The 24468-nt window shown below is 33.7% G+C and overlaps 1 protein-coding gene and 1 pseudogene across 1 annotated transcript in view; one reads left to right on the top strand and one right to left on the bottom strand.

The window, feature by feature from the left end:
* The window catches only part of LOC145248078 (histone-lysine N-methyltransferase SMYD3-like), a 100778-nt gene that overhangs the window by 7575 nt on the left and 68735 nt on the right, over positions 1–24468 (top strand). The window contains exons 2-6 of the mRNA XM_080109857.1: positions 1299–1362; positions 4156–4266; positions 13543–13612; positions 16994–17124; positions 23593–23663. Coding sequence (XP_079965983.1) covers positions 1299–1362; positions 4156–4266; positions 13543–13612; positions 16994–17124; positions 23593–23663 — 447 coding nt within the window. The remainder of the gene's footprint in view (positions 1–1298; positions 1363–4155; positions 4267–13542; positions 13613–16993; positions 17125–23592; positions 23664–24468) is intronic.
* LOC145248486 (U2 spliceosomal RNA) lies at positions 6775–6908 on the bottom strand (annotated as a pseudogene).

The following is a 24468-nucleotide window of genomic DNA, read 5'->3' as shown; positions in this document are numbered from 1 at the left end:
AAAACGTTGTGAAAATAACATTTTAGATGAGAACAGTAGTCTGAATAATCCAAATAATCAATCCTCATCTCAAAATTTCAGAAACGTAATGAGGAAAACAATTTGAAGCAGGAAACAAAAAAAAAAAACAACAATAATGCCTCCGCTCAGAAAGCTGAAATAATTTTCATGAAACAATTTTCTGTGCAGAATGAATGAAAATATGAGTTTTAGTTTGTAAAGTATTGTTTTAAAAATTGGTTAAAAAAATAGATAAATAGAAAAAAAGAAGTATTTTGTTTGGAAATTTTTGAGATGAGGATATGATTATTTGGAATACTATTCTCATCTTTGTTTTTAATTTTACGTTTCGGTTGATGTAACCTCTGATCGTCTTCAGGTGTATCTTTGTTAAACTTGGGATTCTTTATTTCCGGTACAAAATTTCGGACTGAGCTATTTTTTAATCCATGAGGATAGATGGTTCTTGTTCCATCAACAATGACTGGGCAGTTAATGTTATGTTTTAATGTTATATTTTAGTTATCGCCTGTAGTAAGCTTCAACCTTCAGACTGTGACTTAAAATTGACTGTTAATCAATGCCTTTAACTACGAGATGAGGAGAGTATTCTGATTAAGGCAAAATTCATGTATTTTATTTTTTATTATTGCAATCCTTTGAGTAATTTGTATATTCATTTATTTATTTGCGGAATGTTATCCTCATCTTGTTGTTTTATGACGTTTCGACCAGCAATTCCTCTGCCCTTTATCAGATGATTAATCGCTACAGAATAGGAATGCTAAGCCTCTTAACTGTATCCCCAGTAATTACTGCCTTCCATAGTTGTCGTCTCACCACGTTTTGGCCAACTAATCCTCTGGCCAGCTTTGGGTAGGATTCTTCTGCCATCTTCAGACAATGCTCACCTGGAATGTAGTGAGACAACTATGGAAGGCAGTAATTACTGAAGATACAGTTAAGAGACTCCGCAATCCTATCTCGTTGTTTTTAACCCCCTGACGAAGGCCAGAGGAACAGTTAGCCGAAATGTCATGAAACAACTATGAAGATGAGGATAACAGCCCACAAATAAAGTAGTAAATAAATATTCATGTATTTTGTTTATTTTTATGTAAAAAAAATAAACATTTTTTGCTTAACACATGTTAATGCATTGAATATCTTTTTAAAATAAAATTTCAAATATTTTTGTGCATAAATGAGAATGCCAGTCGAACTATAAATATAAATAATTATTCTTTATCTAAAAAATTCTGAGAAAAATCATTTTCATTTTTTTTTTTTCGTTTCAGAGTCGAAAAGCTGAAAACCTGTTCCTCTTGTCATGTTCTTAGATATTGTCATAGAAAATGCCAGGTTGGTGCCACCTTCCATTTTTAACCAAATTTCCGAGACCTAACTCATATATAACTCCATGACAGCAAAATAAAAACATTAATATTAATGAGGGACATCATGTGAAAATCCGTGCTAGAAAACTACTCTCCTGTACATCTACAAAGCAATATACAATAATATCTACACCTTGGAATTTTTGAAATTTTCTACAAACATTAAACATAATATAAGTAAAAAAGTAACAGAACAGATTTTTCGAGAAAACTCCGGTTGCTCCCCCTAGGGGTGCCTTTCTGGTTAAAATAGGTAAAATTGACACTTTTGTGCTTATTAAAAACAATTGATGCCTTGGATTTTTTAAAACTTTCCGAAAAGTTGTAACTAACTGATTTCTATATAATTTTGTTTGTCTATACTTCGCAATAACTCCTGGGTGTGCCCCAGGGGCTCTTTTAGGGCTAATAAAAACACTCGATTTTTGGGACTATTTTACAATATTTGTCCAAATTTTCTGTGTATGTCTATTTAGCAGTTTTGTATGATGTTGAACTCAAATTTAAATATGTTAAGCTCTTGGGGGCTTTTGGGGCTAAATAGGGGGGGGGGGGCAAATGAGGGAATTAGTCATTTCTTTTTTTACATGGTGCAGAACTCAAATTTAAAATTGTAAAGGCCTAAAACTGCACCGTTTGTTCATTTTCACCAGGATTTGACGTCACCTGGGGACTTTTGGGGCTAAATGGGGGGGGGGAATGCTGAACTTAGTCATGCCTTGTTTACTGTGTACTTACGAGGGACCATGCATGCTTCACTTGTTCAGCATTAAATAATTCATAGATGGTTAATATGCTGTAAAACAAATCAAGCCAAATAGACTGCGATCAAAGTATACTATTTGAAATCATATTTTTTAAAAATTCAAACTATCTAACTACTATAAGTAGTGCGTCTAATAGACCCCCAGCTATGGGCAAATAGCTCCACTGCTTTGTGGATGCCTAATAGACCCCCAGCTATGGGCAAATAGCTCTACTGCTTTGTGGATGCCTAATAGACCCCCAGCTATGGGCAAATAGCTCCACTGCTTTGTGGATGCCTAATAGACCCCCAGCTATGGGCAAATAGCTCCACTGCTTTGTGGATGCCTAATAGACCCCCAGCTATGGGCAAATAGCTCCACTGCTTTGTGGATGCCTAATAGACCCCCAGCTATGGGCAAATAGCTCCACTGCTTTGTGGATGCCTAATAGACCCCCAGCTATGGGCAAATAGCTCCACTGCTTTGTGGATGCCTAATAGACCCCCAGCTATGGGCAAATAGCTCCACTGCTTTGTGGATGCCTAATAGACCCCCAGCTATGGGCAAATAGCTCCACTGCTTTGTGGATGCCTAATAGACCCCCAGCTATGGGCAAATAGCTCCACTGCTTTGTGGATGCCTAATAGACCCCCAGCTATGGGCAAATAGCTCCACTGCTTTGTGGATGCCTAATAGACCCCCAGCTATGGGCAAATAGCTCCACTGCTTTGTGGATGCCTAATAGACCCCCAGCTATGGGCAAATAGCTCCACTGCTTTGTGGATGCCTAATAGACCCCCAGCTATGGGCAAATAGCTCCACTGCTTTGTGGATGCCTAATAGACCCCCAGCTATGGGCAAATAGCTCCACTGCTTTGTGGATGCCTAATAGACCCCCAGCTATGGGCAAATAGCTCCACTGCTTTGTGGATGCCTAATAGACCCCCAGCTATGGGCAAATAGCTCCACTGCTTTGTGGATGCCTAATAGACCCCCAGCTATGGGCAAATAGCTCCACTGCTTTGTGGATGCCTAATAGACCCCCAGCTATGGGCAAATAGCTCCACTGCTTTGTGGATGCCTAATAGACCCCCAGCTATGGGCAAATAGCTCCACTGCTTTGTGGATGCCTAATAGACCCCCAGCTATGGGCAAATAGCTCCACTGCTTTGTGGATGCCTAATAGACCCCCAGCTATGGGCAAATAGCTCCACTGCTTTGTGGATGCCTAATAGACCCCCAGCTATGGGCAAATAGCTCCACTGCTTTGTGGATGCCTTGAAAAGGCAAAGGCTAAGAGAGTAAACCCTGACAAAAATTCGTTAGGTGGATGGTTAAGCACTGCAACACCTTTCCGGCAACTCCTGCAACTGTGCTGGCTCCAATTGTATTGGCTTGCTTTTCCGTCGGCCCTTGTCTGCAACACCAGGACGGGACCCTGGTAACTGGGCAAACCTATATCTCCTCATCACCTGCCCAGGCCTGCATCTGGAGAGGCAACTCCAACTTCAACTGTATAGCCACAACAGCCGCTACAATGCACCAGACTAGATGGAGAACACCATTGTCTCACAAGACAGAAGTTGCCGTTGTTGTTGTTGTCGTTGTCATCATCATCATCATCATCATCAAATAGAGTAAATGTGGTGACGGCTGAAGTAACTCTCGAGTGTGTATCTGTTGATATCTTATACGCTTTTACATAGTGATGTGGTTTTCAGTTGATTAACTCTGTCGGATACACACTCAAGAGTAAAAACAATGAAAAGAATATGCTGTTGTCATAGCCCTAATGATGACCAAGTGAAAAAATGAAAGGAACAGTGTTTGAATGAATGAGGTAGAGTGGATCTGATTAAGAGTAAGATAGAAAATAATCAATGACCCCCCCCCCCGCTGCCTCTCCACACATTTGATAACCATGTGCCAAATGTTCAAATGTATTTTACATTTTTGCAAAACAATAATTCAAAATGTATTAGATATATATATATATATATATTTAATTTCAGCAACTGGACTGGAATGTACACAAATTGGAATGTAAATGTTTGAAGAATGTCTCTCCTGAAATTCCAACGGACAGTATTCGCCTGCTGCTACGTCTCCTCATCAGACATAAGGTAACGAGAAGTACAACAAAACCCAAACTTGAAGAACTAAATCATGAAAGAATTTATTCGTTAAATCTGATAGTTATTGTATGATTTTTCGGTTAGTTTGCTGGATTCACTTATTATCTGGTTTACTGTTTCATCTCTTTGTACGCAGAGTCAACATTTACTGTTTTTCTAAGATTTATCTGTTTTAGCTTTAATGAGTTTTTTTCTAATCGTGTTGTTCTGTGTAGCTATCAGTAGCAATTTTGTTTCTCTGTTCAATCAATACATCCCTCATTTCATAAAGGACATGACAGTTCTGTAGATCAGTTCATCTATTGAATGTAAATGAGTAAATCGTCAGGGTTTGGTATTTTGCTGCAAACCAATCTTAGTTGCTCTATGATAAATGATTATCTAAGATGTACATTTGTCAGTGTTATGCATATTGCACCTACACGGTGGTGATGCAGGCATTGTACAGCAAATAGCCAAAAACTTGAAGAGAGGACTGATGAGTTCAATAAAAACATTTAAAGGTTGGCTCTATGTAATATTTTGGGAAAACAAAAGCAACTTATAAGTTATAAGTTTATGAAGGATGATACCAGTTTTAATATTAATTCAAACTAGTGGGACCTGTGGAAATTCCAAAGGGAACTCATTCATATGTAATATATTGATGTTGGTATTCTGTGGATGTTCCACATAAATGGAGATGCTGTGATATTATTGTACCTCTTTTGTTAAAACTTCAAAAGTATTTATCTAAGCTAGCAGCGACTCCTGGCATAGTCTGGTTGTAAAGTTTCCTTAAATATATTTTAATTCTTGCAGATTTCGTATATATTATTATAGAGTCAATTTTCTATGGATTCTTATATATTATAAAATTGTGATTTCAAAAATAAAAAAATATATCCATATGACTTGGGTTAGCTTGATTGAATCGAAACCGAAACCAAAAAAAAATATATATATATATATATATACATATACCAAAACTTATGAAGAATTCTTGATAAAGTCATTTATAAAAAAATAGATTACTGGAGTGCCATCAGCTATAATCAAAACTGAAACCAAAACTTATGAAGAATTCTTGATAAAATTATTTATTACAAAAAGTAGCAGTCCATAACAATTAAACGACAGTCACTTGGATGTAAGTGTGACACACAAAATAAATAACACACACGCTATCCTATTGATATATAGATATCCATCATCATCATCATCATCATCATCATCATCATCATCATAACATTCAATTTACTTGCTGGCATGTGTTGTACAGTTTGTGGAACATTACCTCAACTATTTTACATTTACTAACTAGTGTTGGGACGATTAATCGGAATCGGGAATCAAAACAATTGGACCTTTTTGGGGTATCGGATTCGGAAAAATTTTATACCTATTTTCAGATGCCAATAATGATTGTTTTTATTTCTTTGCTTTTGTTTAAAACTTAATTTTCCACAGCTCATCTATATATATATAAAAGGCAAAAATCGGTGTGTATGTATGTATGTATGTATGTATGTATGTATGTTTGTTTGTAACGCTAAAACTTTTGAAAGACGGAACCAGAGTTGACAAATTTGGTATCATATTGCACCTTGATCACCCGGATGACAAATATCGAAATTTCACGTCAAACGGACCAGTAGAAAGGGGTCAACTGATCGTTTTTCTCCTAGGGGGGCCCCCAAAAAAACCTGTCATTTTAACGTTATTCAATACGTGTCACGTGACGTGACGTCAGCTCAAACTTTTGACAGACACAACCAAAGTTGACAAATTATGTATCATATTGAACCTTGATCACCCGCATGACAAATATCGAAATTCCACACCAAACGGACCATTAAAAGGGGGTGAACTGATCATTTCTCTCCTAGGGGGGGGGCCCCAAAAAACCTGTCATTTTAATGTTAATATTACATAATCCAAAAACGCTTAGTCATGTCACGTGACGTGACGTCAACATCCAGTAATGGCGAACAAATGTAAACAAACACTTTGTTTTACCGATACTTTTGTAATTTCTCTTCTGCTTTGTTCTAGAGATTATTAAACTCCATGACAATGTCTCCAACGTATTTAACTGGTTAAAAATAGTATTTATACAAGAGTTTTAACGAAAAATATCAGGAAAAAATGTACAGGAATAAAAAAAAATTCAGCTTTCAAAATATTCGTCGATAAAAAAACCGATCTTTATATTTACGCTAGCCATTTTGTATATTACCACGTGACCTGCTATCTCTTAAACTGGAGGGGGGGGGATCCACTTGAATCCAACAAAACCAGTAATTTTTTTTTTCTATTATATATACATCATTTTCTATAAAATTAAGTGTAGACTTTATAATTAAAACAAAAAATGTTATTCATACTAAAAAAAAAAACGCTTAGTCATGTCACGTGACGTGACGTCAACATCCACTAATGGCGAACAATTGTACCTATTTACTATGCCTCCCCACGGGACAGAGTTAGACACCAGGGTCGTTTTTTAACGTGGAGAAAAGGTACAAAAATAAAAATTGTCTCAGTCGTGGAGGATTTCTCCTCCACCGAAAGAGAACAAGAAATAGAAGTGCAGCATCTGAAGAACAGATACTACACTTTGATCTTGACCAAAAGGCCAAGAATGCGAACAATTGTAAATAACAACTTTTTTCACAAAACCAACACCGTCTTTCTTTTTTTTCTCTCTCTTTCTCTCTCTCACCCACTTACTCTTCCCTCTCTCTCACCCTCTTTCTCTTGACGTCACACCACTGTTAAACTGTGGGGGGGGGAACACATTCCCAGGCATTATCTCCTATAGATGCACATTTTATTAGAAATTCAGCTTTCAAAATATTAGACGATAATAAAAATATAAAACCAACACCCTCTTTCTCTTTTCTCTCTCTCTCACCAACTTACTCTTCTCTCTCTCTCACCCTCTTTCTCTTGACCTCCTACTACTGTTAAACTGTGTGTGTGTGGGGGGGGGAAGAGGCAGCTTGAAAACCAACAAAAACAGTGCACAGTTTCCCAAGCATTTGGGGTGGGAAGGGGGGGAAGAAGCCGAGCGCACAGTTTCGTGTGAGAGAGAGAGAACAATTCTCAACCTATATACTCAACAAATTTTTTATCTACAGATTTGAAAGTTTGTATATAGGGTATTCAGACATATGGAAATATATCTAGCATAATCTATCTATTATATCTATAAAAGTGAAAATGTGTGTGTGTGTGAGGTAGCCAGAGAGAGAGAGAGAGAGAGAGAGAGAGAGAGAGAGAGAGACAACAATTCTCAACCTATATATTCAATACATTTTTTATCTACAGATTTGAAAATTTGTATATAGGGTATTCAGACATATGGAAATATATCTAGCATAATCTATCTATTATATCTATAAAAGTGAAAATGTGTGTGTGTGTGTGTGTGTGCGTAAGAGAGAGAGAGAACAATTCTCAACCTATATACTCAACGTATTTTTATCTACGGATTTTAAACTTTGTATATAGGGTATTCAGACATATAGAAATATATCTAGCATAATCTATACATTATATCTATAAAAGTGAGAATGTGAGTGTGTGAGAGAGAGAGAACAATTCTCAACCTATATATTCAACAAATTTTTTACCTACAGATTTGAAAATTTGTATATTGGGTATTCAGACATATGGAAATATATCTAGCATAATCGATCTATTATATCTATAAAAGTCAGAATGTTTGCGTGTGGTTGTGTGTGTAAGGTTGCGAGAGAGAGAGAGAGAACAATTCTCAACCTATCTATTCAATAAATTTGTTATCTACAGATTTGACCATTTGTATATAGGGTATTCAGACATATGGAAATATATCCAGCATAATCTATCTATTATATCCATAAAAGTGAGAATGTGTGCGTGAGAGAGAGAGAGAGAGAGAGAGAGAGAGAGAGAGTAAGTACAATTCTCACCCTATATATTCAACAAATTTTTTATCTACCGATTATAAAATTTGTATATAGGGTATTCAGACATATGGAAATATATCTAGCATAATCTATCTATTATATCTAGAAAAGTGAGAATGTGTGTGAAAGAGAGAGAGAGAAGAGAGAGAGAGAGAACAATTCTCAACCTATATATTCAACTAATTTTTATGTACAGATCTGAAAATTTGTATACAGGGTATTCAGACATATGGAAATATATCTAGCATAATCTATTATATCTATAAAAGGTAGAATGTGTGTGTGTGTTTGTGAGTGAGTGAGTGAGTGAGTGAGTGAGAGAGAGAGAGAGAGAACAATTCTCAACCTATATACTCAACAAATTTTGTATCTACAGATTTGATAATTTGTATATAGGGTATTCAGACATAAGGAAATATATCTAGCATAATCTATCTATTATATCTATAAAAGTGAGAATGTGTGTGAAAGAGAGAGAGAGAGAACAATTCTCAACCTATATATTCAACAAATTCTATCTTTACAGATTTGAAAATTTGTATATAGGGTATTCAGACATTTGGAAATATATCTAGCATAATCTATTATATCTATAAAAGTGAGAATGTGTGTGTGAGAGAGAGAGAAAGAACAATTCTCAACCTATATACTCAACAAATTTTTTATCTACAGATTTAAAAATTTGTATATAGGGTATTCAGACATATAGAAATATATCTAGCATAACCTATCTATTATATCTATAAAATGACCATGTGTGTGTGTGTGTGAGAGAGAGAGAGAGTCAGAGAGAGAGAGAGAACAATTTTCAGCTTGTGTGTGTGTGAGAAAGAGAGAGAGAGAGAAAGAGAGGAAGGAAAATTCTCACCCTATATATTCAACAAATTTTTTATCTACATATTAGAAAATTTGGATATAGGGTATTCAGACGTATGGAAATATATCTAGCATAATCTATCTATTATATCTATAAAAGTGAGAATGTGTGTGTGAGAGAGAGAGAAAGAGAGAGAGAGAGAGAACAATTCTCAACCTATATATTCAACTAATTTTTTATCTACAGATTTGAAAATGTGTATATTGGGTATTCAGACATATGTAAATATATCTGGCATAATCTATGTATTATATCTATAAAAGTGTGAATGTGAGTGATGGAAAGAGCAAAAAATTCTCAACCTATATAACCTATAAAAGTGAGAATATGTGTGAGAGAGAGAGAGAGAGAGAACAATTCTCAACCTATATATTCCACACATTTTTGGGCACAGATTTGGAAATTTGTATATAGGGTAGGCAGACATATAGAAATATATCTAGCATAATCTATCTATTATATCTATAAAAGTGAGAACTTGTGTGTGTGTGTGAGAGAGAGAGAGAACAATTCTTAACCTACATACTCAACAAATTTTTTACCTACAGTTTAGAAAATTTGTATATAGGGTATTCAGACATATGGAAATATATCTAGCATAATCTATCTATTATAACTACAAAAGTTAGAATGTGTGTGTGAGAGAGAGAGAGAGAGAGAACAATTCTAAACCTATATATTCAACAAATTTTTTATCTACAGATTTGAAACTTTGTATATAGGGTATTCAGACATATGGAAATATATCTAGCATAATCTATCTATTTTATCTATAAAAGTGAGAATGCGTGTGTGTGAGATAGCGAGAGAGAGAGAGAGAAAAAGAGAGAGATAAAAATTCTCAACCTATACATTCAACAAATTTTTTATCCACAGATTTGAACATTTGTATATAGGGTGTTCAGACATATAGAAATATATCTAGCATAATCTATCTATTATATGTATAAAAGTGAGAATGTGTGTGTGTGTGAGAGAGAGGACAATTGTCAACCTATGTATACAACAAATTTTTTATCTACAGATTTCAAAATTTGTATATTGGGCATTCAGACATATTTCAATATATCTGGCATAATCTGTCTATTATATCTATAAAAGTGAGAATGTGTGTGATAGAGAGAGAGAGAACAATTCTCAACCTATATACTCAACAAATTTTTTATCTACAGATTTGAAAATTTGTATATAGGGTATTCAGACATATGGAAATATATCTAGCATAATCTATTATATCTATAAAAGTGAGAATGTGTGTGTGTGTGTGAGAGAGAGAGAGAGAGAGAGAGAGAGAACAATTCTCAACCCATATACTCAACAAATTCTTTATCTACAGATTTTAAAATTTGTATATAGAGTATTCATACAAATAGAAATATATCTAGGATAATCTTTCTATTATATCTATAAAAGTGAGAATGTGTGTGTGTGAGCGAGAGAGAGAGAGAGAGAGAGAGAGAGAACAGTTCTCAACCTATACATTCAACAAATTTTTATATATAGGGTATTCAGAAATATCGAAATATATCTAGCATAATCTATTATATCATTAAAAGTTAGAATGTGTGTGTGTGAGAGATAGAGAGAACAATTCTCAACCTATGCACTCTACAAATTTTTTATCTACAAATTAGAAAATTTGTATATAGGGTATTCACACATATGGAAATATATCTAGCATAATCTATCTATTATATCTATAAAAGTTAGAATGTGTGTGTGAGGTAGCCAGAGAGAGAGAGAGAGAGAGTAAGAACAATTTTCAACCTATATATTCAACAAATATTGGATCTACAGATTAGAAAATTTGTATATAGGGTATTCAGACATATGGAAATATATCTAGCATAATCTATCTATTATATCTCTAAAATTGAGAATGTGTGTGTGAGAGAGAGAGAGAGAACAATTTTCAACCTATATACTCAACAAATTTTTTTATCTACAGATTTGAAAATTTTTATATAGGGTATTCAGACATATGGAAATATATCTAGAGTAATCTATCTATTATATCTATAAAAGTGAGAATGCGTGTGTGTGTGAGAGAGAGCGACACAGAACAATTCTCAACCTATATATTCAACAAATTTTTTATGTACAGATCTGAAATATCACATTTGTATAGAAGTAAAAATCTTGATACCTACTCTGATACCTAATAAAAGAAAGGACACTCTTTAGGGCGGATTTTGATTATAACAAATCACTAATTAGAAATTATAATAAACATTCTAATAATTTAAGAATTTTACCAAAATAAAATTGCATGGTAATCACCCAATTTCTGCCACAAAATTTTGATTGGCAGAACTCATAAACATAAAATATATATTTTCTAATTTCATCTTTTTTTTTTCTTTTTACATAATCTGGTTTGATGTTTTCCCAAATATTCAAATCACTATATTTTGCTGCTTAATATCAAATACAGCAACTGAGTTATTTTTATGCATCAAACAATTACATTTTCTCATTCATCCAAACTAATCACTGAACATCAATTTCATATTTTCTTCACTAAAATATTACTGTGCTTGATGTCATCAAGTGGAGCGGATCATTTTTTTTTCATTTGTTCACACATTTTTCCAATTTATATATATTTTAAAGATTCTTAGCCTATGTCATTGCATACCAATCTGTTTATTAAAAGTTAAGGTTCACTGTAAACACATATGTTACACCAAAATAAAAACGCTTCAGATAATGTCTTGATATTCAATTCAGTTTCTCACATGACATCTTATGAAGTTAGTAGAAATGTTACAGACTTTTGAATCTCAAACACTTTCAATACTGTGCACTGATATTTTCTTTTTTGCAATATAAGCACATTCATGATTTTTTTTACAAACGTTAAAAACTTTCACATTGTGTAGCAATATACTGAAACAATTATAAAAATATTTGTTTTTATTTTGAATGATGCAGGGCATCTGAAGAGAGATTTTTCTAACAAAATGAAAGTATAATTTTTAGCAATAGGTATCTAGGAAAAGGCCACTACATATGTTATAAGTTCCAAATTTCCACAACCTGGCAAATACTGGTACATGCTAGCAAATTTAGATTTGCAATTACAAAATATGATTCTAATTTTTTCCTTTGCTCTTTATTCTAACACTACACTAAGTTTACTGTGTTATTTCGCTACAGTTGATATTGTGTAGAACAATAAGAAAATCATAGTGAACAATGCATTCAACAAAATTTCACACACATTTCTAGATACCTATATCTAATAAGTTCAAAAGAAAGGACACACTTAGGGAGGTATTTTGGTGGTCAAGTCACTAAAAAGAGATTAGCTGGTTTCCCGGCATAGCCCAGGATATAATAAAGATTGACTGAAATACATGTTCTAGCTGGTTTCTAGGCGTTGCCAGGGATGTAATATAGACACATTATGTTGTATATTACCTGTTCTCTTCTCCCTAAGGTAAAACAATTTCATATACATGCTGTAAATTACCTATGCTAGGGATAAAACATGAACAATATCAGTCCTAGGGTAGATAAAACAAATAATACATAGAGATGAAAGATTCCTCTCCCCTAAGAATCAAACATATGTTCAATATCTGCTTTTGTTTTTTCATTGTTTATACGGTCCCGAGCAACGCCGGGTAGCCCTGCTAGTCTATATATATAAAAGCCAAACGTCTGTGTGTATGTATGTTTGTTTGTAACGCTAAAACTTTTGAAAGACGGAACCAAACTTGACAAATTTGGTATCATATCGAAGCCCCATCACCCGGATGACAAATATCGAAATTTCACGTCAAACGGACCACTAGAAGTTGGTCAACTGATCAGTTATCTTCGAGGGGGGGCCCAAAAAACCTGTCATTATCTATATATATAAAAGACAAATGTTTGTTTGTAACGCTAAAACTTGAGATGAAAGATTCCTCTCCCCTAAGAATAAAACATATGTTCAATATCTGCTTTTGTTTTTTCATTGTTTATATGGTCCCGAGCAACGTCGGGTAGCCCTGCTAGTATTAATGATAAAATTGATAAATATTTATTGATTTTAAAACTACCAGTAAAGCTAAAATCTATAGGTTGCATCCATAAGTGTGTTTTTTACTTTTGCAAAAATATAGGCACATATTACATGGGCTTTTGCAATAACCATCATCCCCCAAAAAAAAAACAATTCTAGATTTTGAAATTTAAAAAAGAATCGAAATCTGTAATTGTATTGGAATCAGGAAAATATTGGAATCGTCCCATCACTACTACTAACCCAAGAATGCTTATCCATTCTTTCAACCTAGTCATACCATCAAAGTCTCCTGTTTTGCACAAATCTCTCTATACTCTGGATTTAATCTTCCTCTGAGGTCATCAGATTTAAGTCTTGTCTTTCTTGTCTTTTCAAAACTGATTATGAGGAAAAAAATGCATGAAATCAGATTTTGTTTAATTCTTTTGCTCTTACAGAATGGTGACCATGAAAAATTATTTAGCGATGACCCATTGTGGAGACGTTCATTCCAAGACTTGATGTCTCGTAAGTTATTATTTTGTTTTGTTACTTATTATTATTGAATGGTTGGTGTGAGTCTGAGATTTTCTTTTTTAGGCAATTACATGTAAACACTCTGAAAAACTTATCAGAACCAAAAACAGATAATTTATATTGGGTGATCAGTTTCACATATAAATTTACCATAAAAAATGATTCCCAATTACTAATTGGATGCCATTTTAAGAACATAACTAATTTTTAAGAAATACCAAAGAGCCATTTCTAAATAATTGAAAAAGTTGGTGATACAGGAATAGAGATTACGTATTAAACTAAAAATTTAACATGTTTTACCTTAACCCTAACCCAATAACCTTTTGTTTATAGTGGTTAAGAAAAATATGACCACTAATTTTAAGTCTGGATGGCATTAAACAAAATCACCCCCTCCCTCTTGGATAGAGAGCCATTTTTGTAATAGAAAAATGATCCAAAAAAGATGGCAAAAGAAATAACTATCGTAAAGCAAAGAAAATTATCCAATTGCAAATATTAAATGTAGTTGTCCCAAGCAAAATCTGGCAGCATCGATCCAGTTAGAGAAGCTTCAAAAGATAAAGAATGGTAGTATTGTTACCGTAAATGTTGGTGTCCTTATTGTTTATTCTCTATTATTATTATTATTACTTATTAAACCTTTGCTTTTACTAATCGTTCACTTTTACGGGTCTGTGTGTTTATCACTGTTCTTACATATACGTGTGTGGGTGTGTATGCTCTTACATACACTTCACTGTTATATGTGTGTGTGTGTGTTCTTATTCTTACAGTTTCTTTTGCCTTGGAAGGTTTCGAGATGTGTATGTGCAAATGTAATGTGAACATACCTGGTTGCCTTGGCCAGCGGATGATATCTTCTGGTCGCTGGTCTGCCATCTTGCTGGGGAGTGGTTCTGCTGCAGACAGATTCATTAATGAACAACAAGATGGGATTTGAAGCTTCAATCTTTTATTCAAGGCACGCCTACATGTCGGACCCTGGTTGTTGGGGAGAGACCCGAAATCTCCCGTCTAGTTTCTCTGCTGCCCAAAACCATTGTGGTCGTCAACCGGAAGCCTACCTACAATTCCCGTGTCACCCCTTAATTTCCGGTACATTCTATCTAGGCCGTTCAAGGGTGACTTGAGTTTGATGCCTGTCAAACCTAACCTTCTGACCCTGCGAACTCGCTGATGGGAAATCAAAATATGCTTACATAACTTTCTATTTCTAAAACTACCTAGATAGCAATTAAGCTGGGGGTTCCCAATATACAGTATTAATCCAATCAGGGTCAGCAGAGTGTAGTTCTATTCTCATGTTAAAATGAAAAGCTATGATTGAAAAATTCAGTATATTTTATAAAGTGATTCTGATATCTGATTGAGTCATTCTTATCGCTCCTGGTTATAAATATAATCGGCTAAATCTTTGTGATCATGCCCTGGTATTATGTCAAAATATTACAACTACTCCCCCACCATATTTTAGTATAATGAGAATGTTGTTTTAGTTTTAACTTTGGTTTGTTTCAAAGTTCAAAAATTAAATAAAAAGTCTGTGTGTGAGTGCAAAAAGCAAAGTGGGGAGAAGTTCTTTTAATTTCATTCTTTTATTTTGCTTTGGAGTTTAAAATTTTTAAAAGTGTATGTGTGTGATCTTAGAAAAAAAAAGAAGAGGAAACAAATATATTTTCCAGAAAAAGATATTTATTTTTAGGAAAATTTAAACATTTTGTTAGGTATTAAAATATGTTAATTTTGGTTAAGGAAAAAGGGCAAAAATCGGATGCACTCTTATGTCATACGAGGGGCGTGCAATAAGTAATGCCCCTGACCCACTTCCAGTTGATCTAGCTGAAATTTTGCATGTGCAATGATTTATATCTCTATGGGTTATGTGGCAAATTACAGCTCTGAACTAATTGTGGTTTCTGTTTTACAGCTTTGAACTGAGTCAGGTGTGAAATGGAGCCTGTTGAATGTCGACCAGTGATCCAGTTTTTGTATTTGAAAGGATGCACACCACAGGAGACTTTTGATGAAATGAAAGAAACTTATGGTGATAATGCCCCATCATATGACCTTGTAAAACGCTGGCATCATGAATTCAAACATGGCCGGAAGTCTGTGGAAACAGCTCCCAGACCTGGTCGCCCCCTTCTGCCATTGATGAGGCATCTGTCCATCAAGGTGAGGCTACAATTTTGGAAGATCGACGCATTACTATTCGCCAAATAGCGCAAGATGTCAAGATTAGTACAGGGTCTGTGGAAACTATCATTCATGACCATTTGCATATGCATAAGGTGACTGCCAGATGGATTCCCAGGTTGCTCACACCATTCCAGAAGCAAGAACGCATCGAGTGCTCGAGAATGAATTTGGAGATGTGCCAAGAAAATGAGTCAAAGTTTTTCAAAAGACTGATTACACAGGATGAAACCTGGGTCCATCACTATGATCCAGAGACCAAAACCCAGTTAATGCAGTGGAAGCACTTGGACTCACCACCTTCAAAGAAGGCAAGGGTGCAACCCTCTGCTGGCAAGGTCATGCTCACAGTCTTCTGGGACCAGGACGGAGTAGTGATGACAGATTTCCTGGCAAAGGGAACCACAATTACAGGAGCCTATTATGCTTCACTTTTGAGGAAATTAAGGGAAGCTATCAAAATCAAGAGGCGGGGCAAGATCAGCAAAGGTACCCTCTTCCTGCAGGACAATGCTCCAGACCACAACTCGCATGTCGCCAGATCAGAAGCACGGGCATGTGGTTATGAAATCCTCCCTCATTCTCCCTACTCTCCTGACCTTTCGCCCTCTGACTTTCACCTCTTCCCAGCCATGAAGTTGTTTTTGAAAGGAAAGCGTTTCCCAAATGATGCAGCCTTGATTTCTGAATCATTGAATCATGTCGTGGTTGGAGGACCAACCTGGGGTGTTCTACAAAAACGGTCTCCAGAGCTGCTTCAAACGATGGGAGAAATGCATAACTCTCGGTGGTTCCTATGTAGAGAAAGACTAATAACTGTGCCAAGTTTCATTGCTCTACTTCTATGGGAAGTGGGTCAGGGGCATTACTTATTTCATGCCCCTCGTATAATTGCAAATTGTTCCTAATTATTGTGTGTTCGATTTATTTAATCTTTTGAAACTAAACTTATTTAGGAACAAAACTTTTTAAATTTATTTTTATTGCTGGTTTAGTTTCAGCTTTCATGGTTTCATGTGGTTATGTTCTGTTTTGTCTTTTTATTTCTATTACATCTTCCATGTGCTGGGTTAGGGTTCACTGTTTATGTAAGTTGGTTTCTGTATTCAAAGATTTTCCTTAAGATTTCAGCTGTTTTCATTATTATTATTATTATTATTATTATTGCAGATTCTGTTGATATAAAGCAAGACGAGGAGAGAAGCAAACAATTCCATTACATCTTGAATGTTTTACCAACGTTGATTGGTCAATGCTTTCCACTTCCTTCAACGGAAATTCTATGGGAGACATTTGGAAAGGTAAATTGGAATCTTGTCCAGAATTCCCCCTATATTAAAATACAATAATAAAGAAAAACGTGTATAATATATGTATTTATGATGAAACAAAAATATCATATTCCAAAAATTACGTAAATTGATCTAATAGTTTTCTTTTTATAAAGAAAATCATTTTTAAGCAATTAATGGGAATTTGTAGGTATTATATGAAATCTCATAAGTTTGAATTATTGTTGGGTTATCTCCCTTTGTTAGATTTTTTTTTTCATAATAGTGAACAATAATAATAATAACCTGCATCATAACAGTCTAACAAGCACATCAGTACTGAACTTTCTTCCAGACAGCAATGTTTCTGATGCAGCGGATATACACATTGTCAAGCCCGATGCGAATGTTCAACGAATGCCACGGGCATTGAAAAATCTACAGCCATTTAACAAACCTGGCTTAAAGGAACTTTAGCACATAGAGAAAATGTAGGAATACATCGTTTCCATGTATTAATGATATCCTTTTTATTACAGATTGACTGATTGGCTTTGTGCCAATCACTGATCCTACAGATGGCTGCTTTTCAGTTCCTCATAAATTTGATTTTCTTATTTAAAAATAAAACTACCTGATTTTTGGAATATGATGTATTATCCCACTGGTAGGATTCACTCAAATCACCTGTGTGATTTCCTGAGAATTCATTACATCAAAACTCTATCAGCATTGCTGCATCTTAAGCACCAAATTATATCGAACATGCAACAGGCTTAATACAATACAACTATTAATTATAAATCTCTCTCTCTGTCTCTGTCTATATATATATATATATATATATAGTCATCCACATACAGTACTGTTCCGCTGCTTCACAGCTCATCAGTGCTGCTAGACAGGCAACTGCCTCAAGCCAGGATCAAAACCCGACCACCCAAATAACAATCAAGACTTCTCATCATTGCGCTATACGGCTGATGCTGTGAGGGTAATGAATTAACAATGTTTTGACATATATATATATATATATAAAGTGATTTTGTCTGTGTATGTATGTGGAATCGGCTCTACCAAACTAATCTTGTCAATTTTTAGTCTACAAATTCGAAACTGGATATATAGAGAATTCGTAACAAATGTGGAACAAATTTGATTTGGTTTTTAGCCAGTAAAAGTAGCTGCTAAGGGGTAAAAATTGGAACAGCAGGTGTAAGTCAACTTAAAGTGGTCCTCTACACATGTGCAAATATACATTTATATGTTAAGCTGCATTAATTTTTAAAGTTTTTACATCCATCTGTCCTTAGGTTATATGATAGGAAATACCGGTGGGGAGCTAAATGTTATGGTTTTGATTCTAACTTATGCCACCCAAGTAATTTTCTGTTTTTACTTTTGAAATCACTACAATATACTGAGCACAATATAATAGAGAATTGATTCTATAATAATGAATATGAAATCTGCATAAATTAAAATATCATATTTAAGTATATTTTATGACTGAGCAATATCATATTCCATATTTTATGACTGAGCAATATCATATTCCATATTTTATGACTGAGCAATATCATATTCCATATTTTATGACTGAGCAATATCATATTCCATATTTTATGACTGAGCAATATCATATTCCATATTTTATGACTGAGCAATATCATATTCCATATTTTATGACTGAGCAATATCATATTCCATATTTTATGACTGAGCAATATCATATTCCATATTTTATGACTGAGCAATATCATATTCCATATTTTATGACTGAGCAATATCATATTCCATATTTTATGACTGAGCAATATCATATTCCATATTTTATGACTGAGCAATATCATATTCCATATTTTATGACTGAGCAATGCTTATTATACTGTAATGTTAAAAGTCCACGTATGCTTCTAGGATAGTGATTAAAAGATTATGAGGGTTTTTTGAAGCATGAAAAACAATGTTATTTTTTTTGTATTTAATAGTTTTATTGTTATTTTTGATATTTCAAGCGGACCTCTGCTCTTGGCCACAAAAAAGTATCGAAATGAAAAAGAAAAAGAAAACTGTTGAAAGAACTGGAAATTTGTAGTGTGGACGGCGGTCATTCCTAGCAGTCATGTTCGAAAAAGTTCACGTGAATTATTTTAGCTGTTTGTGGAAGAAGATTGTTTTTTAATATTTTGTTTTAATGTTGCAACGTAAAAGTGTTTAATTCAAACAGCAAAAATGAGACGCAATCGATCTCAATATGTATAATGGAATTGAAATGAAATTGTTAAACGGTAAAAATAATGTAATTAATAGTTATGAATAATAATAATAATAATAATTAATAATAAAACTACTGAAGAGGACAGAGTTAGAGATAATGTCGGCTTTTTCAATGGTGAGTAAAGTCCATCTCTCCTTCAATAAAGATGGCACACAGGATAGGGACGAACATAAATAAATAAATAAATAATAATAATAATAAAATCAATAAAATTAATATTAATTAATAATTAAATGAGAATACGGTCCTGAAGGAAAATTGTCTCAGTCCCGAAGGAATTCTCATACATAGACTGAGGATAATATCAGAGCAGGTACTTAAATGTATGTGCTTTTGTGTGTATTGATAATAATGACAATATTTATAAAATATTAATAATAATAATAATAATAATAATAGTATAAATAATAATATTTATATTTAAACCATAGACCAATAGTGGCTTTGACATAAAAAACATGTGCATGCACAATTAACACTCATATATATGCATACATATCAATACACAGTCATATTCAATGACCATACGTATATAATATATGTAACCCCCATACATATAATGCACATATAGATAATCATATGCATAAACAGATATGCATGCATGCACACACATATACGCATATATATCCATACACATGTATATGCATACAATGACATGTATAGATCCAGGCATGCATATGTGCACCCATATGTATACATATATGCATGCACACATACCCATATGCGCACCTGTACACACATACCATATATACACATAAGTACATACACATAAATATATATATATATACATATAAAATATACAAATACACATACATATAAATACACATACATACATATGACAAATATATAAGCATAAAACAAAATACAAGAGCATGTAAGGCAGCACAAGATGTGCTCATAGATATAACTATGCATTACATGGACAGGAATGTACATACATATATATATATATATACACATATATATAAACAATATACAACCATATATATATACAGATACATGTATACACATCCCCATATAAACACATAAATACATATATAGGCGCATATGCACATACTTATAGTCAAACACAAATATCAATTACTATTTAAAGACCTGTATAAAATAAAGTGAGTGAATAAGTAGAGATATGAAGTTAACGAAAATTAAACATTAAAAAAAAATATTAAAAAACACTATCTTCTTCCACAAACGGCTAAAATAATTCATGTGAACGTTTTTGAACATGATTGCTTATTATACTGGTTATAGATAAAGTTGCAATAAAACAATGTGTATGTATATATATATATATATATATATATATATATATATATATATAAATTCGTTTCTCTTTTGTGTGTATTGACATTTACAGGGTGTTTCAAAAGTCTTGGGATCATTTTGACATTGAATATCTCAAGAACTATTGAGACGCATCTGGTATATCCAGAAAGCTTGTAATCTCATTTTTTTTTTTTTAATGGAATGTTCACAGATGTTCAATGTGAGCACCATTGGTCACACGGCGCACATCAAGCCTTAATATCTAATTCATAATATCCTATTCTTGCCAAACACGTCCCAGCATTGCGTTGTCAATGGTTGTAACAGCTTCTGGTATTCGGGCCTTCAGCTCGTCCACTTCTCTTGGAATGGGAAGCACATAGACCAGTTTTTCACAAATCCCCCCCCCCACACACACAAGAAAAAAATGCAGGGTGTGAGATATGAAAAGCCAGGGCATGAGTGTCCATGATCTAGTTTTTGCAAACACACAAAAAGCCTTCTCTGGTTGAGTAACCGCCATTTCTGAAAAGAAATGAAATGAAAAAATCAATAGCAAAATTACAAAAAACTTAATGCATTTAGCTTTAAAATGGCATCACTTTCATCTTACTAGCATTCATAGTTAAGCAGATATGAGGACTTGAAATGTACCTAAGACTTTTGGAACACCCCGTATATTAAAAACCCACTTTTCTATTTATCTAAAAAGAAAATACAATTTTCTTATATATGGGTTGTGGAACTGCATTCACTAGCAAAAGATCTAGCTAATTTGTATATTCTTTTAAACATTCATTTTAATTAATTCCCTATTCGTTTTTTTCGGTTTTCTTATGGGATGATCATCTTTAGTTAACTATTACGTGTAATTATATTCATGCAGATATTCTACATGATTTATACATGCATAATATTTGCATAAAAAGTTTACAGTAAGCACAAAATTGTTTCCATATATATTTATGTGTATGTATATATTTTTGTTTAATCTATCTATAAAAGTGAACGTGGATGTATGTGTGTGTGTGTCTGTGTGCATACATTTCCCTACACAATAACTCTGTCAATTTTAAGTCTACAGACTCGAAATACAGGGTACTGAGATTTGGGAAAATCTTTGTAATCCGTTTTCGGACAGAAATTTGGCTATTAAGGGGTCAAAGTTCAACGATTTGACCTTTGAGAACTCTACCAAACTCCTCTGCCAATTTTGGGTATAAACAATTGAAATTTTAGATATAGGTTCCTTGGACATGGATCTAACTTAATAACTTGATTTGAGCCCAAAACAATAAATGTTAAGTGGTCATAATAGGGGTCAAAATTAAAAAAAAATTGACCTCTGCGGTCTCTACCAAGTTACTCAAACAATTTCTGGTCTAAACATTTGAAATTTTACAGAAAGGGTATTCAGAGATAGGGCAAGCTTTTTAATTGGTTTGTGTCGAAAATTTTTAGTTACCAATATATAAATGTATGTATGTATGTTTGCATGTCTGCCTAAAACTTTCGATAGAGGCGATGGACTTTTACAAAATCAGCATCGTTTTGAAGTTCGACCTTTCAGACAACAAATATCGAAAAATTGGCTAAAAACATTAATATCTTCACCTTCAACTGGCCACTTTTCTACAGGGGGGGGGTCGCTTTTTCGCTGATATTTTTTAAAGCCATCCTCTCCTTTCTATTGTCTAGCCTTAATTAAAACCTATGTCACTTCTGGTTGGGCAGTGGTCGTAACAGCAAAGACATCAGGTTTTTTTCCAGTTCTTTTCCTCCTTTGCGGTACAGGTTCAAGCCTGCCTTCCTACTACCACATTTTTTTTTTTTTTTGCTCAACATACACCTCCAAATACCTGGGCAACGCTGGGATGAAATTCTAATGTATATATATAATTAGTTTGTTTTTTTTTTTTAAAGAAATCCAGCAGAGTGCTTAATTATAAGGAAAATCCGAACATAAGAGCGTATTATTTATATTCTGCTTACAGAAAGTTTTAGATGAGATAAGTCATTGGTACCGTCAGTTTCAAACCTAATAATTGGGGGCCGTTTTAGATACCCATATCAAGCTATTTTCAGCCAATACTCATCTTTCCATGATGAGTAATGGCTGAAGACAGCTTGATATGGGTATCTAAAACAGTCCCTAATTATCGAGTTTGAAACCGACGGTACCAATGACTTATTTTATCTTAAACTTTCTGTAAACAAAATATAAAAAATATATATATATATATATATATAGTAATCTGTAGTAATAAGTAGGGCTAGAATAACAGCATATTCTTTTCATTGTTTTGACTCTCGAATGTGTATCTGTTGATATCTTATATGTTTTTATATAGAGTGATGTGGTTCTCAGTTTATTATTTATTAACTGTGCCGGATATATACTCGAGAGTCAAAACAATGATAAGAATATTCTGTTGTCATAGTCCTAGTAATAAGTACTGCTCTATAGTGTTAAGTAGTAAGATTGTACATCTAATACCAAGAATAGGTTTAAGGCTCTCAAAATTCAAACTAAAATTGTTTGCAATGACCTGTAGCATTGTGTATAACGTAACTGGTAAAATTCAGTTGTAAGTTACACTCTTTTGGAGGTTGAAGATCCAATCCTCAGTGTGGGTAATACTCAGAATACAGTTGTGAATTACTTAGGACTTCTACTTGGCCATAGCTAACAGAATGAGAGCATGCTACACCCGTAGATTAAATAAAGGGTGCCATTCAAAATTGAATGCAGATTCACAAGTTCAACAGAATGATTCCTGAGTTCAACAAGATACATCTGAAGAAGGTCGGAGGTTACATTAATCAAAACATTTAAGATGAGAACAGTAATCTGAATAATCCAAATAATATGAATTATCAATCTTCATCTTAAAAATGCAAAAATGCAATTGGCTTGATTTAAAACTTGATCTAAAATTTTTTTTTTCCAGATGGTAATAAACAGTTGCAGTATTCAAGACGAGGAACATAAGGATATTTTAGGAACTGCAATTTATCTCGGGTAAATAAACAACTTACTATGACTATTATTATGATTTGCCTGAAGTAACTGTCTATACTGAGTCAAATATGATTGAAAGTTGATTCTTTCTGATGAGCTGGTTTAATTGTTAGTTTCTGGTTTTTGTACATTTATACCAGCTCAGCCAGTAATGCAATCTTGTTTATTTGTTTGTTTTTTTTTTAAATTTATTTTTTATGGGAGTCGCTCTAGTCAAGTCATAAAGCCATTTGATGTAAGGAGCAAAAAACACAAACTTCAATTTCAGTTGTCCTAATAAGCTGTAATTTGCAATGAAAATATTTTTTTGAGGGAGAGGAAATCTTTCTAGACAAGGCATGAAGCTATTTGGTGTAAAGATATTTTAGAGAACTGCAATTTATCTTACTACAACTGTTATGATAATTTAACTGAAGTAACTGTTTACACAAGGTAGGATATGATTGAAGAATAATTTTAGTTGATTCTTCAATGAGTTATTTTGAATGCTAGTTTCTCGTTTTTAAAAATCATAATGCAGTCTTGATTCTTTTTTCTTTTTTATGGAAGTCACCGTAGACAAGACATAAAGCCACTTGATATAAGGAGTGGGGAAAAATACTACTTCAAGGTTAAAAACTAACCAACGATAAGTGTTGGATAGATAAATTCTAACCCAGAAAACAGCAGTTCTTTCCCTTTTGTCAGAAATATTGCTCATGAGTTCCACATGAAATTAAGGGTAAAAACTGTTGTTTTAATGTTTATACATCTCATACCTTTCAGATGAAGTTGTAAGAAGTTTTACGACACTCCCTGATATCTC

The sequence above is a fragment of the Euprymna scolopes genome, chromosome 26 (assembly GCF_053919585.1).
Source record: "Euprymna scolopes isolate OS-2025 chromosome 26, ASM5391958v1, whole genome shotgun sequence".
In the NCBI taxonomy this organism is placed as follows: Eukaryota; Metazoa; Mollusca; class Cephalopoda; order Sepiida; family Sepiolidae; genus Euprymna; species Euprymna scolopes.
Note: the sequence above shows the minus strand (reverse complement) of the source record. Positions and strands in the feature narration are given on the sequence as shown.